Source organism: Pungitius pungitius, chromosome 4, assembly GCF_949316345.1.
Source record: "Pungitius pungitius chromosome 4, fPunPun2.1, whole genome shotgun sequence".
Classification (NCBI taxonomy): domain Eukaryota; kingdom Metazoa; phylum Chordata; class Actinopteri; order Perciformes; family Gasterosteidae; genus Pungitius; species Pungitius pungitius.
Window position 1 is genome coordinate 603,479 of NC_084903.1, and position 19,080 is coordinate 622,558.

General features: G+C 47.0%; 2 protein-coding genes across 8 annotated transcripts in view; one reads left to right on the plus strand and one right to left on the minus strand.

Moving 5' to 3' along the window:
- The window catches only part of kif13ba (kinesin family member 13Ba), a 32,683-nt gene extending 27,362 nt beyond the window's left edge, over nucleotides 1-5,321 (plus strand). For all 5 annotated transcript variants that reach the window (XM_037450062.2, XM_037450054.2, XM_037450080.2 and 2 more), the window contains 2 exons: nucleotides 304-883; nucleotides 1,056-5,321. In XM_037450062.2, the coding sequence (XP_037305959.2) occupies nucleotides 304-883; nucleotides 1,056-1,261 (786 nt within the window). In that variant the 3' untranslated portion in view covers nucleotides 1,262-5,321. The remainder of the gene's footprint in view (nucleotides 1-303; nucleotides 884-1,055) is intronic.
- A 381-nt stretch (nucleotides 5,322-5,702) lies between these two features.
- LOC119195289 (homeobox-containing protein 1-like) lies at nucleotides 5,703-18,567 on the minus strand. Of its 3 annotated transcripts, none has more exons than XM_037450134.2 (10): nucleotides 18,376-18,567; nucleotides 13,251-13,757; nucleotides 12,535-12,620; nucleotides 12,337-12,447; nucleotides 11,390-11,546; nucleotides 11,224-11,306; nucleotides 10,648-10,743; nucleotides 10,307-10,395; nucleotides 10,052-10,135; nucleotides 5,703-9,957 (listed from the first exon to the last, which is right to left on the minus strand). In XM_037450134.2, the coding sequence occupies exons 2-10, from the start codon at nucleotides 13,754-13,756 to the stop codon at nucleotides 9,628-9,630; spliced, it is 1,542 nt and encodes a 513-aa protein (XP_037306031.2). In that variant the 5' UTR covers nucleotide 13,757; nucleotides 18,376-18,567; the 3' UTR covers nucleotides 5,703-9,627. The 3 variants fall into 3 exon arrangements, with proteins under 3 accessions (XP_037306031.2, XP_037306020.2, XP_037306026.2); XM_037450123.2 differs by having other exon boundaries at nucleotides 10,307-10,401; XM_037450129.2 differs by having other exon boundaries at nucleotides 10,307-10,398; nucleotides 18,376-18,566.
- Nucleotides 18,568-19,080: the final 513 nt, after the last annotated feature.

Genomic DNA, 19,080 nt, shown 5'->3' on the forward strand with positions numbered 1-19,080 from the left:
TTTTAATAAAGGCAGCTCCCCCAGTTTGTTGGAAAAACCCTTCAACCGACTGTTACGCTTCCTTATTGGTTCCGGGTGCAGTTTGCAGTTCCATCAGCGAGTCAGAAGACCTTTTTCATGAGTTTACTCGTTAGTGTGGCTGCAAATGTCAATGTTTTCATGCTGCACATAACAGACCTTAGATCTAAGAGCAGAGGGTGATTGACATTTTTTGAGGAAGTTGATTTACAATGTTCTGTTTTTTTTATCTTGCATGCTCTTGTCTGTCCCCATGTTCCCGTGGCAACCGTTGGTGTCCTGTAGACTGCAGCTCTCCGGCCCCCAGCCAAAGACAGACGGGCAGAGTTCCCAGAGGTCCCTCCTCTTCCTGTGCATGACCCGCATGACCTCACCCCCCTCAGCCCCCTCAGCCAGTCGTCAAGCGGCTACTTCTCCAGTAGTGTTTCTACGGTTACCCTGTCTGACGTCCTGCAGCCCTCGTCCTCGTCTTCCTCCCTCCTGGCTGCAGAGACCGCGTTACCCACAATCCCCCAGAAGCAGGGTGCTGACAGGAGCGATGTTGTAACCTCTCCTCCTCAGTGTGGCACGAAGACCGCCGTCGCTCCACCCACCTCCCACGCCTCCGCCAATCACAACAACGGCACTGCAGATAACTCCTTCTCTGAACACAAGCTGGTCAACTCGGGAGGAGGAGGAGGCTTTGAGAGGCTGGAGATCTTCATGGACGAGGACGAGCGCAGCCATGATGACGTGCTGCCTGACTGGCTAACAGAAGGGGCGTATGTTACAGTCGGGAGCAATAAGGCCGGGACGGTGCGTTACGTGGGAGTGACGCAGTTTGCTGGAGGCGTGTGGGTGGGGGTGGAGCTGGACACCCCCGTAGGTACGTACACAATTAAAGGGCACGCACAACAGAAACCATTTCCTTAAGCACCAGGATGTGTTCTGGTGGCCATCTTTTGATCGGCTCCCTTGTTAATTCGCTGCCGCTGACCACGGGCAGACTTCCAAATGCCGAGTGGAGCTAATCTGCTTCTTTATTCTTCCCCTCACAGGTAAAAATGACGGCTCGGTCGGAGGTCACCGGTACTTCCACTGCAAACCGGGCTACGGGGTGCTCGTTCGCCCGGACCGGCTGTCCCGCCGCGACCGGACCAGCCGCCGCACGGGAGACTCCACTGCTGCCGCCCATGTCCCCGTGATGCGAGGAGAAGCCATTGTCGCCCGCCAGGCGGAGAACCGCAAGTCCTGGAGCAGCTGAGACAGAGGAGCGTAGGAGCGGGGTGGGAGAGGTGATCTCCTCCCCTTCCCTCCCAGCTTTACAACGGGCTCAAACATCAGAACTGAAACACTGCCTACCCTCCTGTTGTTTAAGAATAGCCTCACTACAGCCATTCACACGCAGTGGATGGAAGCAGAATGCAAGCAAGTTGATGAAAGACCATGCAGAGTACTCACAAGTCCAAGGAAGCACTGTTCGTCAGGTGGAAAGATGCGGCTTAACGACTGGCGGTCAATGCGAAGACTGCTGGGAGTCTTGTGCAGACTTTGTCGTACGCAGCGGGTCAGAGTTCTGTGGGGAGATGCATTCTGGGCTGATACACAGGATGCACACGGGTCACTTTTAGATCCCAGCTCACTTCTGAAGACATTTAATGTATGTTTGTATTTAACGTGCAGACAAAACTCTTCTAGTGACTCCACTTGGAGGCCGGCTATTATTATCAATGGCCTATTTTGACTACGTGCATCCACCATTCACAATAAGTTATTAGTAGTCAGACCTTTTTATTGCCCTCTCACGTCTCACTATCATGTGCTTTTGTGAATGAGGAATCAAAAACATTTCAATTTTTAGATTTTTATTTCTTTTTAAACTTTGAATCAGTGTGACAAACTGAAACCAGTTCTACTGGGCTGGTAAGTATCATCCTTGGATATGACGCGTCAACCTGGCCGCCATGTCCCACAATCCACTGCTCCGACTGCCGCTCCCCTGAACACTATTCGTCTACGGGCTGAACACACATCGTTAGAGGCTCCGGACTCCTTTTCTGTTGAAGATGGATCCTCCCAGAATGTGCCTTCACCACTGCTTGGTTTGCATTTGTATTTTCTCTTTCTTTGATTTCTGTTGGCTGTGTTTGTGTTTTAAGAGAATGCCTTGTGCTAAGTGTGAGGTGATCTCAGGGACCGCACAGGGGAATGACAAAGTGTGTGTGTGTGTGTGTGTGTGTGTTGCCCTGCGTGCACAAATGAGTTCATGTTGTCGTATTCGTCTCCGTGTTGTGTGGGAAGCTGGAAAAGTTGTGTCCTTTAGTGGGACAAAGCCACTAAGGAAGCAAGTTGCTCGTACTGGGAGGCTTTAAAAGCCTATTTTTGCACTGGAGAAGTTGTTTGGGAAGCGTCCGTATGTGTCTGAGGTGGCGGTTGTGCAGAGGCAGGCGACTTTAATCTGGAGAATTTTCTCAATCTGGATGTCTGTTATGGAAGCCAGTGCAGGTCCTGTGTGACTGAGGCCACCAGAGGGCGCTGGAGTAGGAATGTGTACGTGTTGAGGGGAAGACACTGATGCAGACACCAGGAGCTCTGCTGGGTATTTAGCTCGGGAAGAGAATGGATTTGCTTCTATGTATTTGATGGTGTTTTTTAGCTTCATCTCTAAATGGGAGAACAATAAGTGGGAGAAGGAGCTGCGCGTTGGAAACAGAGCCCTTCTGGCTGCACACTCCTGGCACGTCTGTGGGAGAAGACTTTTGAGATTAAAGCAATATATATTTTCCTATTGAACATCACATTCCGGAGAGACTCTTCACATTTGCCAGTGACCTTATTCTCGGTGGGTTCATTCTTGGAAAAGCATTAGCAGTAAAACACAGAGTGTGTCATACTTTATGTCCACCATCAATTCATGAGGAACGTGGACAGACTGTACACATGTGCAGCTGGTACTTCTCCACAAGTTACAGTTTTACGGTTAGCGTGTAGTTCACTGGTCATGAGGAGAACTACCGACCTTGTGGAAAAGGGTGTTTCATGTCTTTAGTCGCTCTGTGGGGAGCGGTGTCCTTTTTACTAAACTATATCAAGGTCCTATGGTTTCAGCAAGGCGCATTTTACTTTTACTATTAGTAGCATGTCTCGTTTATTAGCAACTATTCTGTGACAGACCTGTACATGCTACTAACTATGGTTTCCATGGTGACATCCTTGTGTACTAGGGAGTGTATGGAGGATTCTGTTGGGATGAGGCATATATAGGAACATATTGTCTGGAGCACTACGTGCATGTAAACACGCCCAGTATATTCCAACACATGCGTCTTCTTTATTCAAGAGGCCTGACTTTACTATTTATATTTAAATGCTTGTACACATGCATTTATCGCATGAAAATTGATAAACGCCTTTTTATTTGAATAAATATTGCACAAATGATTCAATGAAAATTGCTGCTATTAGCATTGTAAATCAGTTGATTATTCTAACACTCTGTAATTATTACTGTATACTAGATTGGGATTGCTGTAGTTTTTTTAATCCAGACGGAGAAACTTAAGGTCGGCATTTTTATCGTTCAGTTTTTAATATGAAGCGGTTAAAAAAAAGTAATCTGAAAAATGAGACACTTTAGTGAGCCTTGAAGATGTGGTAATAAATCCTGGGGGAGCATTGCCTCAGTCAGACAGTTCACTTCAAAGCTGCGTGTTTAGAATGGAGGCCTCTGATTGGTCGGCTGGTTTGTTGTTAGCTGGCGATCGTGGTGCGAAGGTTATTTGATCTTATTGTGGTTCATACGTCATGTGGTAACGAAGGACGGGAGGACAGGTGTCTTTTCTCTGTGTTTGAATGTGTGAGAATGTTGGGAGGACCTGGGACCTTTTTTTTTATCTGGGATTATTTGTCAAAGACAACCTGATCTCACTTTATGATCTTTTCTTTTTGAATGCACCTACATTGTTTAAATGTTTCTAATTCGATATCCTTCGGCCACATTTGAGTCGCTGTGACGTTCAGAGCGACGTTATTTCATGTGACAGCAGAGCGACGGTCACAACAGGAACCTCTTTCCCTGCGGCGCACGTTATGTGTGACGCTGACATGAAGATAAAGGGGGCGAGCTGCCTGCTGCCCGGGGGCCGTTTCAATGAACTGCAAGAAGCCAACGAGCTTCACAGATAAGCGCTTTGCTCGGAATGGATTTCATGTTGTAGCTTGTCATCCAGTGGCCTCCATGTCTGCTGCTGTAGAGATTAGAGCGAAGCCAGAAGTGTTATTTATGTGACAGTATCAAGCCTGAAGAACCACATGCAGTTCTGTTTTCACTGATACCATCTGTGTTCCAGCTTATTCATATTTATGTTTAAATCTTCCACTCTTCTTTTGCCTTCTTTTTCTTGTGTTCAATGCTTTTGTTTTGCTTGGAATCGGGTCCATATCTTGGTTGTAGCCCTGTGGGACCAGCGGCCCTCTGCCCACCTACGTGGCCTTCAGCCCGGAGCGCATCCGGCTGCAAGATGAAACCTTATCGTCCATTCCAAGGATGTACAAGCGCTCTGGTTTACTACTTTATCTTCCTTTGCGCTTTTTAACACATCAAAGGGACTCGTGACTGAGCTCCTGTGCTACTGCCTTGCTGGAGGGGCCGGACGTCCAAACAGGGAACTTTCTAAACCACCATCAGATCCTCAGAAATTCATGGGATTTAACGAGCCGCCCCACAGCAGTTTGATTTTATTTATTCAGTTTAATTTTGTGTCACTACAACACCTTTTCCTGCCTTCTGTAGAAGTCACTACCTCTCTGTGTTCTTCCCACAGGCTTCTTTATTAACCTGCTTCTAGTGTTCTCTCATTACAATAAACCACACAGACGACCAAGCTCACTGTTGCCTTCAGGCAGATTCTTGTTTTTGTCATCTAGCAATAACCGATTTATTGCAACAGCCGGGGATTCAGATACGACGTCTCGTCTCGCTGCGTTTTTTTTATTTTCTAAAGGCAGTTGGTCTAAATGTTGCATTGATGTTTCCAAGGTACCAACAGCCGTGTTTAACTGAGCGGAGACGACCTTTCATGCATTGAATGGCCGGCCAACAGTATTACCCCATCGCCCTGAATCATCTGCATCAGCGTGTGTGTGTGTGTGTGTGCATATTAAGACTTATAAAAAGACAAATCTGAGCACAAGTTTTGATTAATTTAATTGTTTTATGTAATTCTATGCTGCAATCCAAAGAATAAACATGTATTAGCATACATTCATGATTTTCTTTTATCATCCGATCATCTGGTAAGAAAAAATAAAGAATAAACGAGTGACTTTGTTCATTATTTGCACCCGACCAACATGTGCAGAGTATGGAGACCGTTTAACTTTAAAAATGACGTGTTAAACTACACGTACATTTTTAAAGAGGAAAGGAAACCGCCTTCCACCAAAGGGCTTCATCGCCATGTTGAAGTCTGCTCCGTTGTCATGGAGACGCATCAGCTGACCACGTGATGGAGCGGGTAAGTGGGCCTTGATTGGGGACTGGTTTTAACAGTTTGGGGGGGACTGGTTTTAACAGTTTGGGGGGTCTTACATGTTAAAATGTGGCTTGTCAGCAAATGTTTTCTTATTCAGAAATGTAGATTAGACGTGAAATGAAGTATTCGGGGACACATTTGACATCACGCAGAGACAAAAAAAAGACACCCTGCAAGGACACAGTTTATTCCCTTGTAAATAGAATATCAATAAAAACACCTTTTTAAAAACAAATCAGGTTTATCCAACAGATGAAAGTAACAAAAGGCATATGTAGATCGTCTACATAGCGAGTACAGAACAGTCTACTGTCCAAAAAAGGCACTAAATCTTGAAATAGAAAAGAACGAGGGGATGAAAATCAAGTCAAAGTGATACAACAAACGTCCTGCTGAGGTTTGATAGTTCATTCTTAAAGGAGAATTATTGAATACTTTATTGCCTAAATGAAATGGAAAACACTATTTACATGACTGATAAAGTGGAACATTAGTGTGTATATATATATATATGTTCAGCCATTGGCTGATTGAATGAGGACATTATACTGGTACATATACATTTAATAATCAATGTTTTCACCTCCATTAAAAACAGCATTTGTAGAAACTGCAAATCATGTTTTCATTGAGTCCTGAGGCGTGAAATGACTGAAACCACCATGACCAGCTCCATCATCGGGCCTTTCCTTTTGTCCAAACAGCAGACCTGGGATCAGACCCTATGGATCGACACCCAAAATCTACCGCTCTGTCTCGCTGCAGGAAGGTAAAATGACAAATGGCTTCTGAAACATTTTCCCTGTGAAGAAGCAGCGAATAGAAGGCCAGCCTTTAATAAACCAGCTGATGGAACTGTTCAAAGCAACTAAGACGCAACATGTGACCGTCAGAAACAAAGTGCTGAATCTAACTGGAAGAGCAAAGAAAAAAGGCTATTTACTGCATTTCATTTCATTGTACGCAGACATTTTAGGGTCAAATCTTAAAGTGAAATGAAGACCAATCAAACAGAAACTCAACTGTAAATCACAAACCAGAAAGATCGCAGGTTTGAGTTTGTGTTTCTTCCATTTTTAACGACTTGGTCAATTTTTGGAATCATTTGAATTCTTTTGGTTTTCATTTCTTTTCAGATGTTTTGGCTCTTAAAATGACAGAAAAAAAGCTTATTCTCACGAGGAGATCATGAAGACAGCAACTGAAATGGTTTTAAATCCTCAAATAATCTCAAACAGCAAATCGTCTTAAATGAACCCAAAGATTCACCTCAGAAAGGCTTCTGCTCTGCAGATTTAAAAAGTACATTTCATATTTTGGTGTACATAATTCATATAAACAGAACGCTACATCACTGACGCATGATGAGTAACAAACGCTTAAAGCAAAAGAGCTTTGATTCTCAATGTCGTTCAATCTAAAAAACACAGTTGAGTTGTGATGAAGGAGAACATCTCACTATAGAATGAGGATCTGAAGTATTTCTTGGACTTGGTGGAAGCACAAGGCCACGATAGCTGACCTGTCCTTGGAGTGGAACTTCCCTTTATGTCCAAACTCAATATCCATCGGATCAAGTTCAAGAAGGAATTTCCCTTTTTAGAGGTTGCCGACATTTCTGACCCGAGATCAGCCAGCGAGAGGCGTCTGCAGCCCGGTCGCAGTGTGACCTCGTTCACATTGAAGCAGCTGTGGAGGGACCTGCGGGGGTGTAGCTTATAGCTGAGCGGGGTGAAGTGAGGTATTTGTGTCGAGTCTTTTAAACTCTGAACTAGTAGCGGAGCCTGTGAAGCACCTGGTGATGAAGCTCTAAGTGAGGCCTTGCCTTCAGGTACAGTGAGGAGTGCACGGCCGATGTGGAAGTCCTTCATGTCCCATCACGCTGAATAAATAAGGCACTTTACCTTCAGATCACGTGTTGCTCAAACGTTTCACCCATTGGTCGCCTAGTAACAGCCTTGTTTACTCTTTAACTAGTGTGGCGGGTGTTAATGTGTCACCTAAAAGTCACAGAACTACACCTGCGCAAACAAAAAGGCACGTCTCAAAGCCGGATGGAATTTCTTCAGCGACTGGAATCTGAAGATTAAACGTTAAAATCTACAATCAATTAGAACCTGTAGACACCAATGTGCACTCGGCTAAATCTCGCCTTCTGCTGCCTAATATTTGGGATGCGGCCCGCTTTGGGCCCTCTGGAGGCCCTCTCTGTCCCCACTGATGACCGGTCTCCGGCTGGGAGTCGGTGCATCGATGAGGACACGGCTGCGTTTGGCTGACAGACTACGACACCTTTTTACCCCTTTGTGTGTTTTCAGGGCTCCAATAATCGCACTGAAGCCTCCGTGCAGCAAACAGCCGGCTCACTGAAAACGCAGCTAAAAGAGATAGTGAATTAACATGGAAACGGGTTTGTAGACCTTTTTAAAAGCACAAATCCTTACTTTTTTAGGAGGCCTTATTAAAACGACTTCCACAACGGCCGCACTGCGATAAATATTCCTTGGATTGACTCGTTTATTCGTTCTTGCTGTGGTCGCTCTGGTCTGTCACTCATTCACACCCATCAGGTAACTGGTTCAACAGCAGGGACTCCGAGCACCATCATATCGATCCGATAAAGTGTCATTTGAAATGAAAATACCATTTAAACTGGACAATGTGTTTAGAACACACGGCAAAAATGGAGCACGAACACGAGACGGAGACACATTTCCTCCCAATAAGTTGACACATCTGATGCATCTTTGATTGGCATATCTCACACACTCAGAAAATACGCTAAATTAACAACTTAATACTTTGGCTAATGCGTCATTCACCTTTCATAGACAGACTCACACTGATGCTTCGTCTCATCTGAAGCAAATACGTCTCTATACTGTAAATAGAAATGACATGGGCGACCCCACGGTTAACACACACACACACACACACATGCATGTGTTCACGTTACAGCAGCCAAACGGTCTCCTCACACTGTTTGGATGCCTCCACACTGAGTGATTGTAGATTATCTTACACTAACCATCGTTATGACTGACCACAGATCACCTGACCACATGCAGGTCATCTGTGTGACGTTATGTATTGAGCAACTTTTTTTGCATTACGTGTTACACTTAAGAAACAAAGAGATGCTTGATTGTAAATGATCTACTAAATACTATTAAATGTATATAATTTGTATAATAATTTTTGTAGATAACCACCCGTTTGTGGTTTAAACTCCTCTTTCCAATTTAAAGTTGTGCAAAAAATCAGATTAAAATAAACAAATTAAAATTGCTGAACAAAACATTTGCGTCAAAAGAATAAGCAATAAATCCCAGAAGGGATCGAGGTGACCTCTCAATTTCATGTAGTTTTTACATTGAAATGTTCAATAAAGATTTTTGCTTCCATACTTTGAGCTTATTTTACCAGGGCGGGGGGGGGGGGGGGATCGGGTCATTCTCTATGTTTCCGTTTTCCAAATCTCAAATCGTCCCGGGCCCACAGGAAATATCACCTACGTGCAGAGACCTCCAAGAGCTTATTCTGCTCTTCTTCTTCTGGAAGGAACCAACAGGAAACATTTGAAATAGAATCAGCGATAAAATGCGTGACGGTCATTTCGGTCGAAAGGAACGTGGCGCGTTTGTCTTTTGAGGCTGTCGAGTTGTGATCACAGTGCGCCCCGTGTCTATTACAGTGAGAAATGCAGCTTCATGAGGAGCTTGCACAATGCACCCTGCCCCTACGGAAGATTTAAAATGCCAAAAACAAATCCACACACAAGCAAAGCAGGTGTGTGCTGCCTTCCGTGGGTCAGAATCACAGAATGCATTAGAAATTGATTTGGGCATTTTTAACCTTCCACAGCCTGCTGGGGAGCACTGTAAGAAATAAAAGCTTATCATAATTACCTAGTAATCCCTATACGAGCAGGTTGGTGGTTGGAGGTAGGGTCGGGAGGTATCTCAGGGTTGGATTTTACAACTTTTGGTCTTTTTTTTCCCCACTTATTACATTCCTATAAAATCTGCTTGCATATTAACACACCTCTGATCCTGCTTCATTCATCCTTCTGACAACTCCATGTCAGAGGCCCATTTCAGTCGTCCTCCAGCGTTTCCGTCTTGATCTCATTCCTGATATTCCGCCCCGCCCCTTCCACCGGATTGGCCAGGGCGTGGCTGCCGTGAGTGACGGCCGCCTTCTCCGAACCGATTGGGTCCTGGGACTCGGACAGTGCGCTGTGTACGGTGGGCTCGTCCTGCAGGGAGGGCGACGGGGGAGACCAGGACACGCCCGTCAATCTGGAACCTTCCGCCTGAGGGCCCGCCCCGGACACCAGGGAGCGGCCAATCAGAGACGGGCCCCGCTGTCCGGACAAGCCCCCTCTACTGAGGACGGAAAACCAGCTGGGGAGCAGCGTGGGTACCTGAGCGTGGAGCGAATGAATTACAGAAATGGTTTGTACATCACCTGCAGCGAGGAGCCTGTGTGTGTGTGTGTGTGTGGGGGGGGGGCTGTACCTGGGTTGGAGAGGTCAGGTCAGCGCGACTGAAACCAAACTGCTTGGCTGAAGCCCTCTTGTCGAATAAGGACACCTCGCAACCCTGTGACAGAGCAGCACACGGTTTACCAACGAGCAGGTCCTTCCACTGACACAATATGGGACTAAATGGAAGGTCCAAACGGCGTGCACAAAGTGGATTCAGAACAGATTATTTCTCACTTTTTACTCGGTTTACTGTCCCGGAGGCTGCATTCCTTCCAGCTCAGCTTACCTGGTCAGGGAAGTCGTTGCCGTCCACCTCGTCGCTGTTGGACTGACCGCCTGGACTCTGAACCTCGATGCCGTGGCTCTCCAAGATGGCTGCTTCTTCAAAAACACAAACCTCATCATAGCATATCGACCTCAAGCGGCGCGCTGGGCGAAGAAGAAGAAGAAAGCGACCCGCCAGCGCCGCTGTGTGTGTGTGTGTGTGTGTTCTTACAGGGATAACACACATTGACTTTAAAGTATCTGCTTCATGTGAAGGTAACCACACACACACACACACACACACACACACACACACACACACACACACACACACACACACACACAGACAGGGATAGACATTACCAATGTTGGCGCGCCTCTTGATGTCTTTGCGGCGGTTGGCAAACCAGTTGTAGACCTTCAGAGACGTTACCCTCTCCAGATCAGACAGCTTCTTTCCTGCAAGACACGCACACACACACACACACACACACACACACACTTCATTCTCGCCCTGCGAGTGCTTTTGAAGGCTCAGTCAAGCGTGTCTAACGTCACTGGTCGGAAAGTCACTTCGCAGCAATGCGAGGTTCTGACTCTGACAGATATCTGATGATGCTGCATTTTCTGAATTAGGAAGCAATGCTGGTGCTTCTTCCTTCAACATACATCTTTCCATGCTCTGTTAAAGCATGGCAAAAAAACACCTTTGGGGAGGGGGAGGGGGTTCCCCATTATAAAAAACAACAGAACAATTATATAAACAAACTGTCATTCCAAACAGACACAACTAGAAATAACCATGTAGTTGCATGTGGACCGCGTGGCTCCTTCACAGAGCAGGTCTGTGTCTCAGCTCAGTGCCAAAAAGGCAAAGGAAATAAAAATGTACAATAAGGATCATTTCAGTCCAAGGCGACCCTCCCTGATTTGACTGACCTGGTTTCTGAATGACGGCGTTGCAGGCGGTGGCGATCTCCTCCCTCTTCGCTTCATCAGGGTACTGGTTGTCAATGAAGTAGCTGCGCGCACACACACACACACACACACAGTTATAATCGCAAAGCCAAATAAACACCACACGGTGTCACACCCCCCTCCTCACCTCTCCATGACAGCCAGGCACTCCTTCCTCCAGGTGAACCTGCTGCCGCGCCGCAGACGAAAGCCCCCGGGGGGCGAGCCGAACGGAGGCGGGGCTTGCTGCCAGTCCATGACGTCCTCCAGGGCCAATGGGGCGGCTCGCATGGCCAGAGTGGCACCTGAAGGCACCAACACATGACAGGATTTGGAAAATCTGTACGCTGCATCATGAGGTTGCGATGACAAAAAGTTATGAATTAACATTAATAAGACTCTTGTTTATCTTAAGTGAAGAGGTCACTCTGGTCCGCCCTTAGAATACAAGGTTTAGCAGCACAGAATTCCTGTGTACAAATCATCTTCACCCTTTGTTTACAAAGAAGAGTTAAAACTCAAGGCGTGGGGGAACATACATGATGTGTGACACTTTGGGGACACGGTGGACTAAGACAGACATTATGTACAATCTGAACAGGCTCCTTTCTTTGTACATTCCACTGTGTTGGTCTCGACTTAAACAATGTCGCCATTGTTAACAGCCTCTAGTTCCTGTAACCGGGGACATCTCAAGAAGCCCATACAAAACACACACACACGTCCCACGGCTTCCTTTTCTGTCCGGACGGACTCTTTGACTGCGATGTACGTGCAGCTCTCTGATACGTCCTCCGCTGTCACACCGAGACTCACCTCGCCTGGTTCATGTGGAAACCACAGCTATGAATACCAATGAACTGAGGTCCAATTGCGTTCTCTGCTCGGGTGTACCGGCGCTTTCTGTCTGGGGCGTCTGTGGTCCTGATCACAATGTGCAACATGTGTTGAACAGATAACAAGCCCTCCCAGTTCTGCCCTAGTAGGGATTGTCCTGCTAAGTCTGAATGGATTGATTTCCGCTCAGTCAGCGTTAAGGGAACGCTACGCTGGTTATTGACAGGGTTTCTTTTACAAAGAGGGGGGTGGCGTTACCGGGGTTGGACTTCTCCAGCTGGTACCAGCGAAAGAAGGCCCGTTTCTTCTGCTCGCTGAGGTCCGATCCCTGCTGCAGGAGCCAGTGGGAGATGCGGCTCTGACTGATCCCTGGAGGGGGGAGCAGGGCACATCTGTACGGTCAGGAGGCACGTCGACGCTCTCTTGTGGCGAAGCGCGGAGGGCGTCGACACTCACCGGTTACCTGAGCGACCACGGCCTGGGAGATCCGCCTGTTCGCCAGGAAGGACTTGATCTCCTCTTTGATCACAGCGCTGTCCCTCCTACAAGCAGAGGGAAAAGTACTGACATCTGACCATCTGACATTACACTCAGTGTACATCAGCACCAGCTGTGATTCTGCAATCCTCACACACACACACACATACATATTCATGGCAGCAGTTGCTGAGTCTGAATATGTGCAGGAATCAGGGGCCACACGCTGCTGTAATATCTGCTGCTTTCTGCTACGATTTCATCTTCACACCCTCAAATCAATATGGCTCTGATTGCTGCTGTCTGACTGCAGACTACAGATGAGGGGCACTACTCGGTGTGTGTGTGTGTGTGTGTGTGTGTGCAGTATTTGTAAGTATGCAGGCATTAATCCATGAATGCTTCAGCTACAGCAGAGATGTCGACCATCCAGCCGGCTCTAAAGCCACATGTTCCCTTGTGATGTAAAAGATAATCACAATAATCATCATATCAGGGGTCCATTTCTAATCCAACGGCTCTAAATGCAGTTGTTGGTGCTTGTACATTTCAGTATGCCTCTCTTTGATTGACATAATTAGGTTTGTCGTCACTCTAAGGAAATGCTGCAAACTACGAGTGCAGTTTGCAGACCTGTAAGAACCAGTCTATGCATTGGAGAAATGTCCTTCAGTTGAGAAACCGTGTGGTCTTACCTCATCAAGTCTTCCACCTTGTCGTCAACATCGATGTCCTCCTCGCTGGTCTCAAACCCGTAGCCCGGCGCCGCCACGCCGCCGCCAACCACGGCGAGAGGAAACCGGGGCGGGGACAGCTTCCCGTTGCCGACGGCGGCCAGGCCGTTCTGGACTACCGCCGCCATGGCGACCGGCGAGGCCGCCGGGATCGGCGGAGGCGGGGAGGCGTTGTCGAAGTTGTTGCTGTTGGGGGACAGCGAGAGCCGGTTGTTGGGGAAACTTGTCTGGGTGGAGGTGGAGGTCATGGAGGAGGAGGCGATGGCGGCGCTGCAGGAAGACAAGGAGGAGGAGGGAGGCGCGTAGGGAGGTTTGTGGGTCAGCTTGCGTCCATGTTGGCGGTCCAAGTGGTCCAGCGTGTCCAGGGCGTGGAGGACCTCCGTCTGCCTGATGCCGGTCCTCCTTAACCTCTGGAGGAGGTCTATCTGCTCGATGGTGAAACGAGGCTCCTCGCACTGCTGGAACATCCTGGAGGACAAGAAGGACAGTACGGCAAAGATCAGCTTCTACGCTGCTGCAAACGGATCGGGTCCCGTCTACACCCAGGAGGAACCTTACGTCCCCGTCTGCTCCCTACGCCAATCAGCTCGCTGCTCCCTGGCAGAGAGCTAAACACGCAACGACGTCCAGAATGAGCCCCCCCCCGATGACAGCATCATGACAGAAAAAGGAAAATGTTACAGAGAAACTGGCAGGGATCACAAAACCAAATCCGGGACTTATTTCCATTACGGTGCGTTGTTCCATCGGTTCATCCTCGCCACACCAAGATGGAGACAGATATACAGCATCCAGAGCAGGGGACTCCCGTCTTACATACAGACCAAACCAAAGAAACAATACTATGCTATATAGGTTTTCGTTTATGCAAGAAAAAAAGGCATCACTGCATTAAAATGTCCATTTCTTTACTGGATTGTGAGCCGTGTGAAAGATGAAGTGGCATCTAATGGTGAGATTGCAGATTGCAGCAAACTGAATGCACCTACATACATTTACACGGCCTTCATGTAGGGACAGGTATCTTTGGGATAGGTTTACTACTAGGGGTTACTCTCATCTATACTCTGTTCTTAGAATTGCTTTTTAAAAACAACTAAATATCAGGTGAACAGGTATTATAGTAAATAATGTTACAGCAACAGAATGAAGAACACAAACGTATCGGCTGGTATCAGTGATTCCTCCCGTCTTCTCCCCCCTCAGCTGATTCACTGCCTGCAGGTATCGCTGGCAGTGGGAGGGGGGCAGCTTCATCTCTGCCAGCTGAGAAGCGTACAAGTACAAACTAATGCTGAGACTAGCAGCCACTTGTTGTTTTAGCTTGTTTGTATGAATAAAAAAACGCTTTTAGTCAAGCTAATTTGCTTGTGCTTGTGTGAGAGACAACAGACGGACCCCGTTGAAATAAGGTTGGATTTTTGTTACATTTTAACACTCACTGGACAGATAAAGTGTTCCATTTTTAATTTAAAATGTTTCATTACCTGGACGTAATGTTGTTTCACATCAACCCACTGTGTGTGTGTGTGTGTGTGTGTGTGTGTGTGTGTGTGTGTGTGTGTGTGTGTGTGTGTGTGTGTGTGTGTGTGTGACGATTCCCACTTCAGAACAATAAATAGCACTATTAACGTCAGGACTCATCAACGGTCACCTCATAATCACACGCAGCGGGCCGTTGACACGGCGTTCCCGGCCCTCACAGGCAGTGCAACATGTCTGTGTAGATATGGACGGCTCGGTCTATGCTCACAGAGAACACGATAACTCAATGGCTCATTACACACTCCGAAGAGAGGATTTAAATAGCCAATAAATCCACCTGTGTGTTACACACTGTTCCTTTAAAAGGTCCTGTGCAGCCTATTAGATTGTTTTCCTAATCTTGCACAAATGGCTTTATTTGGTGTCAAAAAGACGGTCCCTTACGGTTCTTAAAACCTTTTGCAGGCAAAGCTTTGCTCTTGAAATACATTTAAACTTAAAAACTATCTGCAGTTGTCTTTTCTTTGATCATATCTATTGTTGATCTCTGGCGTAATCTGAAAATGTTGTCCTGTTATGCGTATGTAAAAGATGTTTTTAATCTCAATGTGACTTCCTGTTTCAATTAATGTTAAGATATACTGTGCAGAGGAAATTCTCACACACACACACACACACACACTGTGTCTTGCGCATAAATGCCTGCCATGAATCTTGTCAGAAATGGCGCTTGTTGTAAAGACGATTCGCATCTTCTTCCCCTGATTCATACATACATCTTGTAGTCATTGGTGACCTCTCTGCAAAAGCTGAGCTTCACATCCCCGTTAAGGAGGCAATCACAGAACAAAATGGAAGAACAGTCACATCTGTTAGCTTCCTGCCTGCAGATTTACCACACACACACACACACACACACACACACACACACCGACGTCAGGGCTCAGCAGCTGCTATTCAGATATACAATGCATTCCTGCAGATTAAATACGGCTTCAATCTAAGTAGATACGTCTCCCAGCCGTATAAGCACACAATGTGGCCCTCCTATTATGATGTATGGTATGTATTCAAACCAAAAACATGCTCGCTACATTGTGGCTTTAACCAACACACGGATTTCATACCATTTCAACCCATAATGCATCAGTCTTGATGATTTTCTTTCTGACGCCGAGGACAAACACGAGCTAGAGCCGAAAATCAAAGTCAGCATAGCATACGTGTCAACACTTATATAGAAGGGGGGTGGGTGAGGGTGTGGGGGTATGTGTGTGTGTGTGTGTGTCTCTCGGGAAAAATGCCAAAAGAATTTACATCTAAGGCTGCCAAGCTCCATACTTTCTCTCCCTGCTGCAGAGGATGAGTCACGCTATACGAGTTACGCCTGATACACGCGTTCCATACGGCTACATTAAAAGAATAAAGATGGGCTCGACTATTATGTTTTCAGTTCACAACAACCGATCGCTTTACAGTATTTCATTGCAAATTAACAATAACATGATTTCCATCATCTCGAGGTATTTATGGATCCTCGCTTAAGGTCTTTTTGAGCTCTTTACAGAACTGATGATACAAACACTTTGTAGAGAATTAGCACTTGTTCCTTTCATACCAAAGTCTGTGTGGTTTAGGCCACATTTATCCGAGCGTGCAAAGAACTGAATCAATGCTGGAAAAATGGGGTTATGATTTTTTATTGATTGTGGGAACCTTTGGTTAGCAATACGAATGTTTCAATTCAATTCATTTTATTTTGTATAGCCCTAAATTGCAAATTTGCCTCAGCCGGCTCTACACACATGCAACATTCTCTGTCCCAAAAGTACCCCAAAAACTAGAGGGGGGAAGACACCGTAGGAGGAATCCCTCTCCTGGTGCACAGACTACAAAGGATGTCATGTGTACGGATTGAACAGCGTAAAACATGTACAACACATTCCATTTCTACCACAGAAAGGATTCAAATACTGCGAGCAGTAGGCCAGGTGTATGACGACGACTCTAAGACACTGCGTTTCTAGAATGACCTGACTCCAGGTGCTCAACGTGCACTTGTTGTGAGAACTACAACAAGACAACAACAACAAATATAAAGGTGGCCGGATTCTGTCTAATTTGCGATGATCAAAAGGATCCGAGTGCAATTGACAGCACTGACCTGCCCCGACATACAGACTTCTCATCAAAACAGTGCAAAGTTCTGTCTCTGCTTGTTAAGACCCCCCCCCCACCCCCTCAGATGCATTCACTTGCCACTAAATTAAAAAATTAAAAAAGAGGCTAAATTAGTTGCCTTCATCCCTGTTCTGACCTCCGACATGACGCGCGTCTCCTGTGACGCGGTGTTTCAGGCGCTGACTTTAGCTCCATCGCTGGGAGTTTTATCGTTGGCTCCTACAGGAGCCGAGACGGCGCCAATGAGACCCGTTGGAGATGTGGCTTTGTATCGAGTACCGGCAGGAAAAGGCCCTTCAAAGACCTGCCCAATGACTGGTTTATGGTTCCAAAAATGGAAAATAGTACATTTCAGAATGTGGTGTTGGAGGGTGAAGACATGACACAGACTGTTCAATTCCTTCAGCGATCGGCAGGAAGTGTGTCCCAACGTGGAACCACACACACACACACACACACACACACACACACACACACACGTAATATTTGAACAGTTCCACTCAAATCCGGAGGTTTCATTGAGCAAGACACTGAACACCAACCAGCTCCAGCTGCTCTGTCGCTGAACTTGACCTGACCTCTGACCTTCTCAAACACAATTAGCCATGACATTGTGATCCATCAATGAACTCTGGGATCGTCTCTGTAGGCTGCAACTTCACTCTTTACCTCCCCGACAAACCCCAAAGCACGCAAGCAGAGGCTCGAACTTGGTTGTTCAGTCAATAGATGCGGAACTAACGTTGTAGATGTTTGCCTGGAACCTGCGACCTAAGATCCTCCACCAGACGTGGCATCGCATCCCGGCTGCAGACATGCGCCAGCTCAGCATTTCATTTACAGCAAGCAACTTTAACTGTGCCCGGCCCCGACATTTAACCATGGATTAAAACAGCTGGATCAAATGCCGAGGCGGCCCCGATGCAAAGCGATCCCTCGACCGACTTTCACGCCTGATCCCATTGGAAAAACTGGGATTTTAATCCCCCCCCCGGCTCCGCGAGGAGCAGCACGCCCGACATGGCGTGTCTTTGGACGTTTTTGTGGATGGCGAAGGACAACCTGTCAATCCGGCGTGTCTAAAATAAACTTAGCCTTTCCACGCGCCACGGAACGCGGTGTTTGTGACGCTCGGTCCCCGCGATGACCGCGGTCGCGAGCGTTGTGGACACACGGGAAAAGTTGACATTGTGTTGGACGAACTGTTTGTTGGTGCCGAATCACAAGCCGGCTGTTTATCGTCGGGCTGAGTGAACGTGAACAGAACCCCGCGGAGCCGAACGCCGCAGCGCATTTCTTCTCTCTGGCTCTGTGTTTTTGGGGGGAGTTTTGAGTCATCACCGCGCGGAGAAAAGGAAACGTATCGGGCAGCGGGATTGCTTTAAGGCGGCGGTAGTGGGAGCAGCGGGACCGAACTCACCTTAATATCCCAGTCCAAGAGCCTCCGCAGTCGTGTGTCTGACCATATATCTCTCGCCTCGGGACACACGGACGCTGACAGTCTTCCCAAAATGTCTCCTCTGTCTCTAATTGGGTTTCAATCCTCCGTCAGACGGATTCGCCTTTTGTCCGGCAGACAGGCGCCATGTTGACACAATGACGCAAGGAACGATGGGAGTCGCAGTTTGCAGAACTTACTGTACGCGCGGCCGGTTGGCAGAGCACACCTGGAACAACTGGACGTCTATGCAAATATCAGCTTATGCTCCCTCACGTGTGTTGACAACGAGGGACGCGACATGAGCGTGTTTCTGTTAATATGTCTTTGTTCATGTTGAATACTTTGGAGCGCTTAGGGTTAGGGAGGTAATTCCTTCAGAATCAACTCCAACCTTCCTTTTCCCAAATTGCCTTTTCTTTATCCATGTGTTGCATGCATTGCAGTTTACCCATTTAGATACTATTTTAATGATTATCCAGCAGAATTAAAAATGATTTAATTGTTGCTATAAGTCCTTCAGAACTGCACACGATGGAACCAGACGGTGGGGGGGGGGGGGGGGTCATAGCATTACACAATGAGCAGAAAGCACAGGGGCAGTTTTGTGGGTGATCTGAAGCTGCTCGGAGGGTCTTAACTCCTTTACAGAAAGTGCCAGTAGTGTGTTTCAGGAACGGAGAGAAC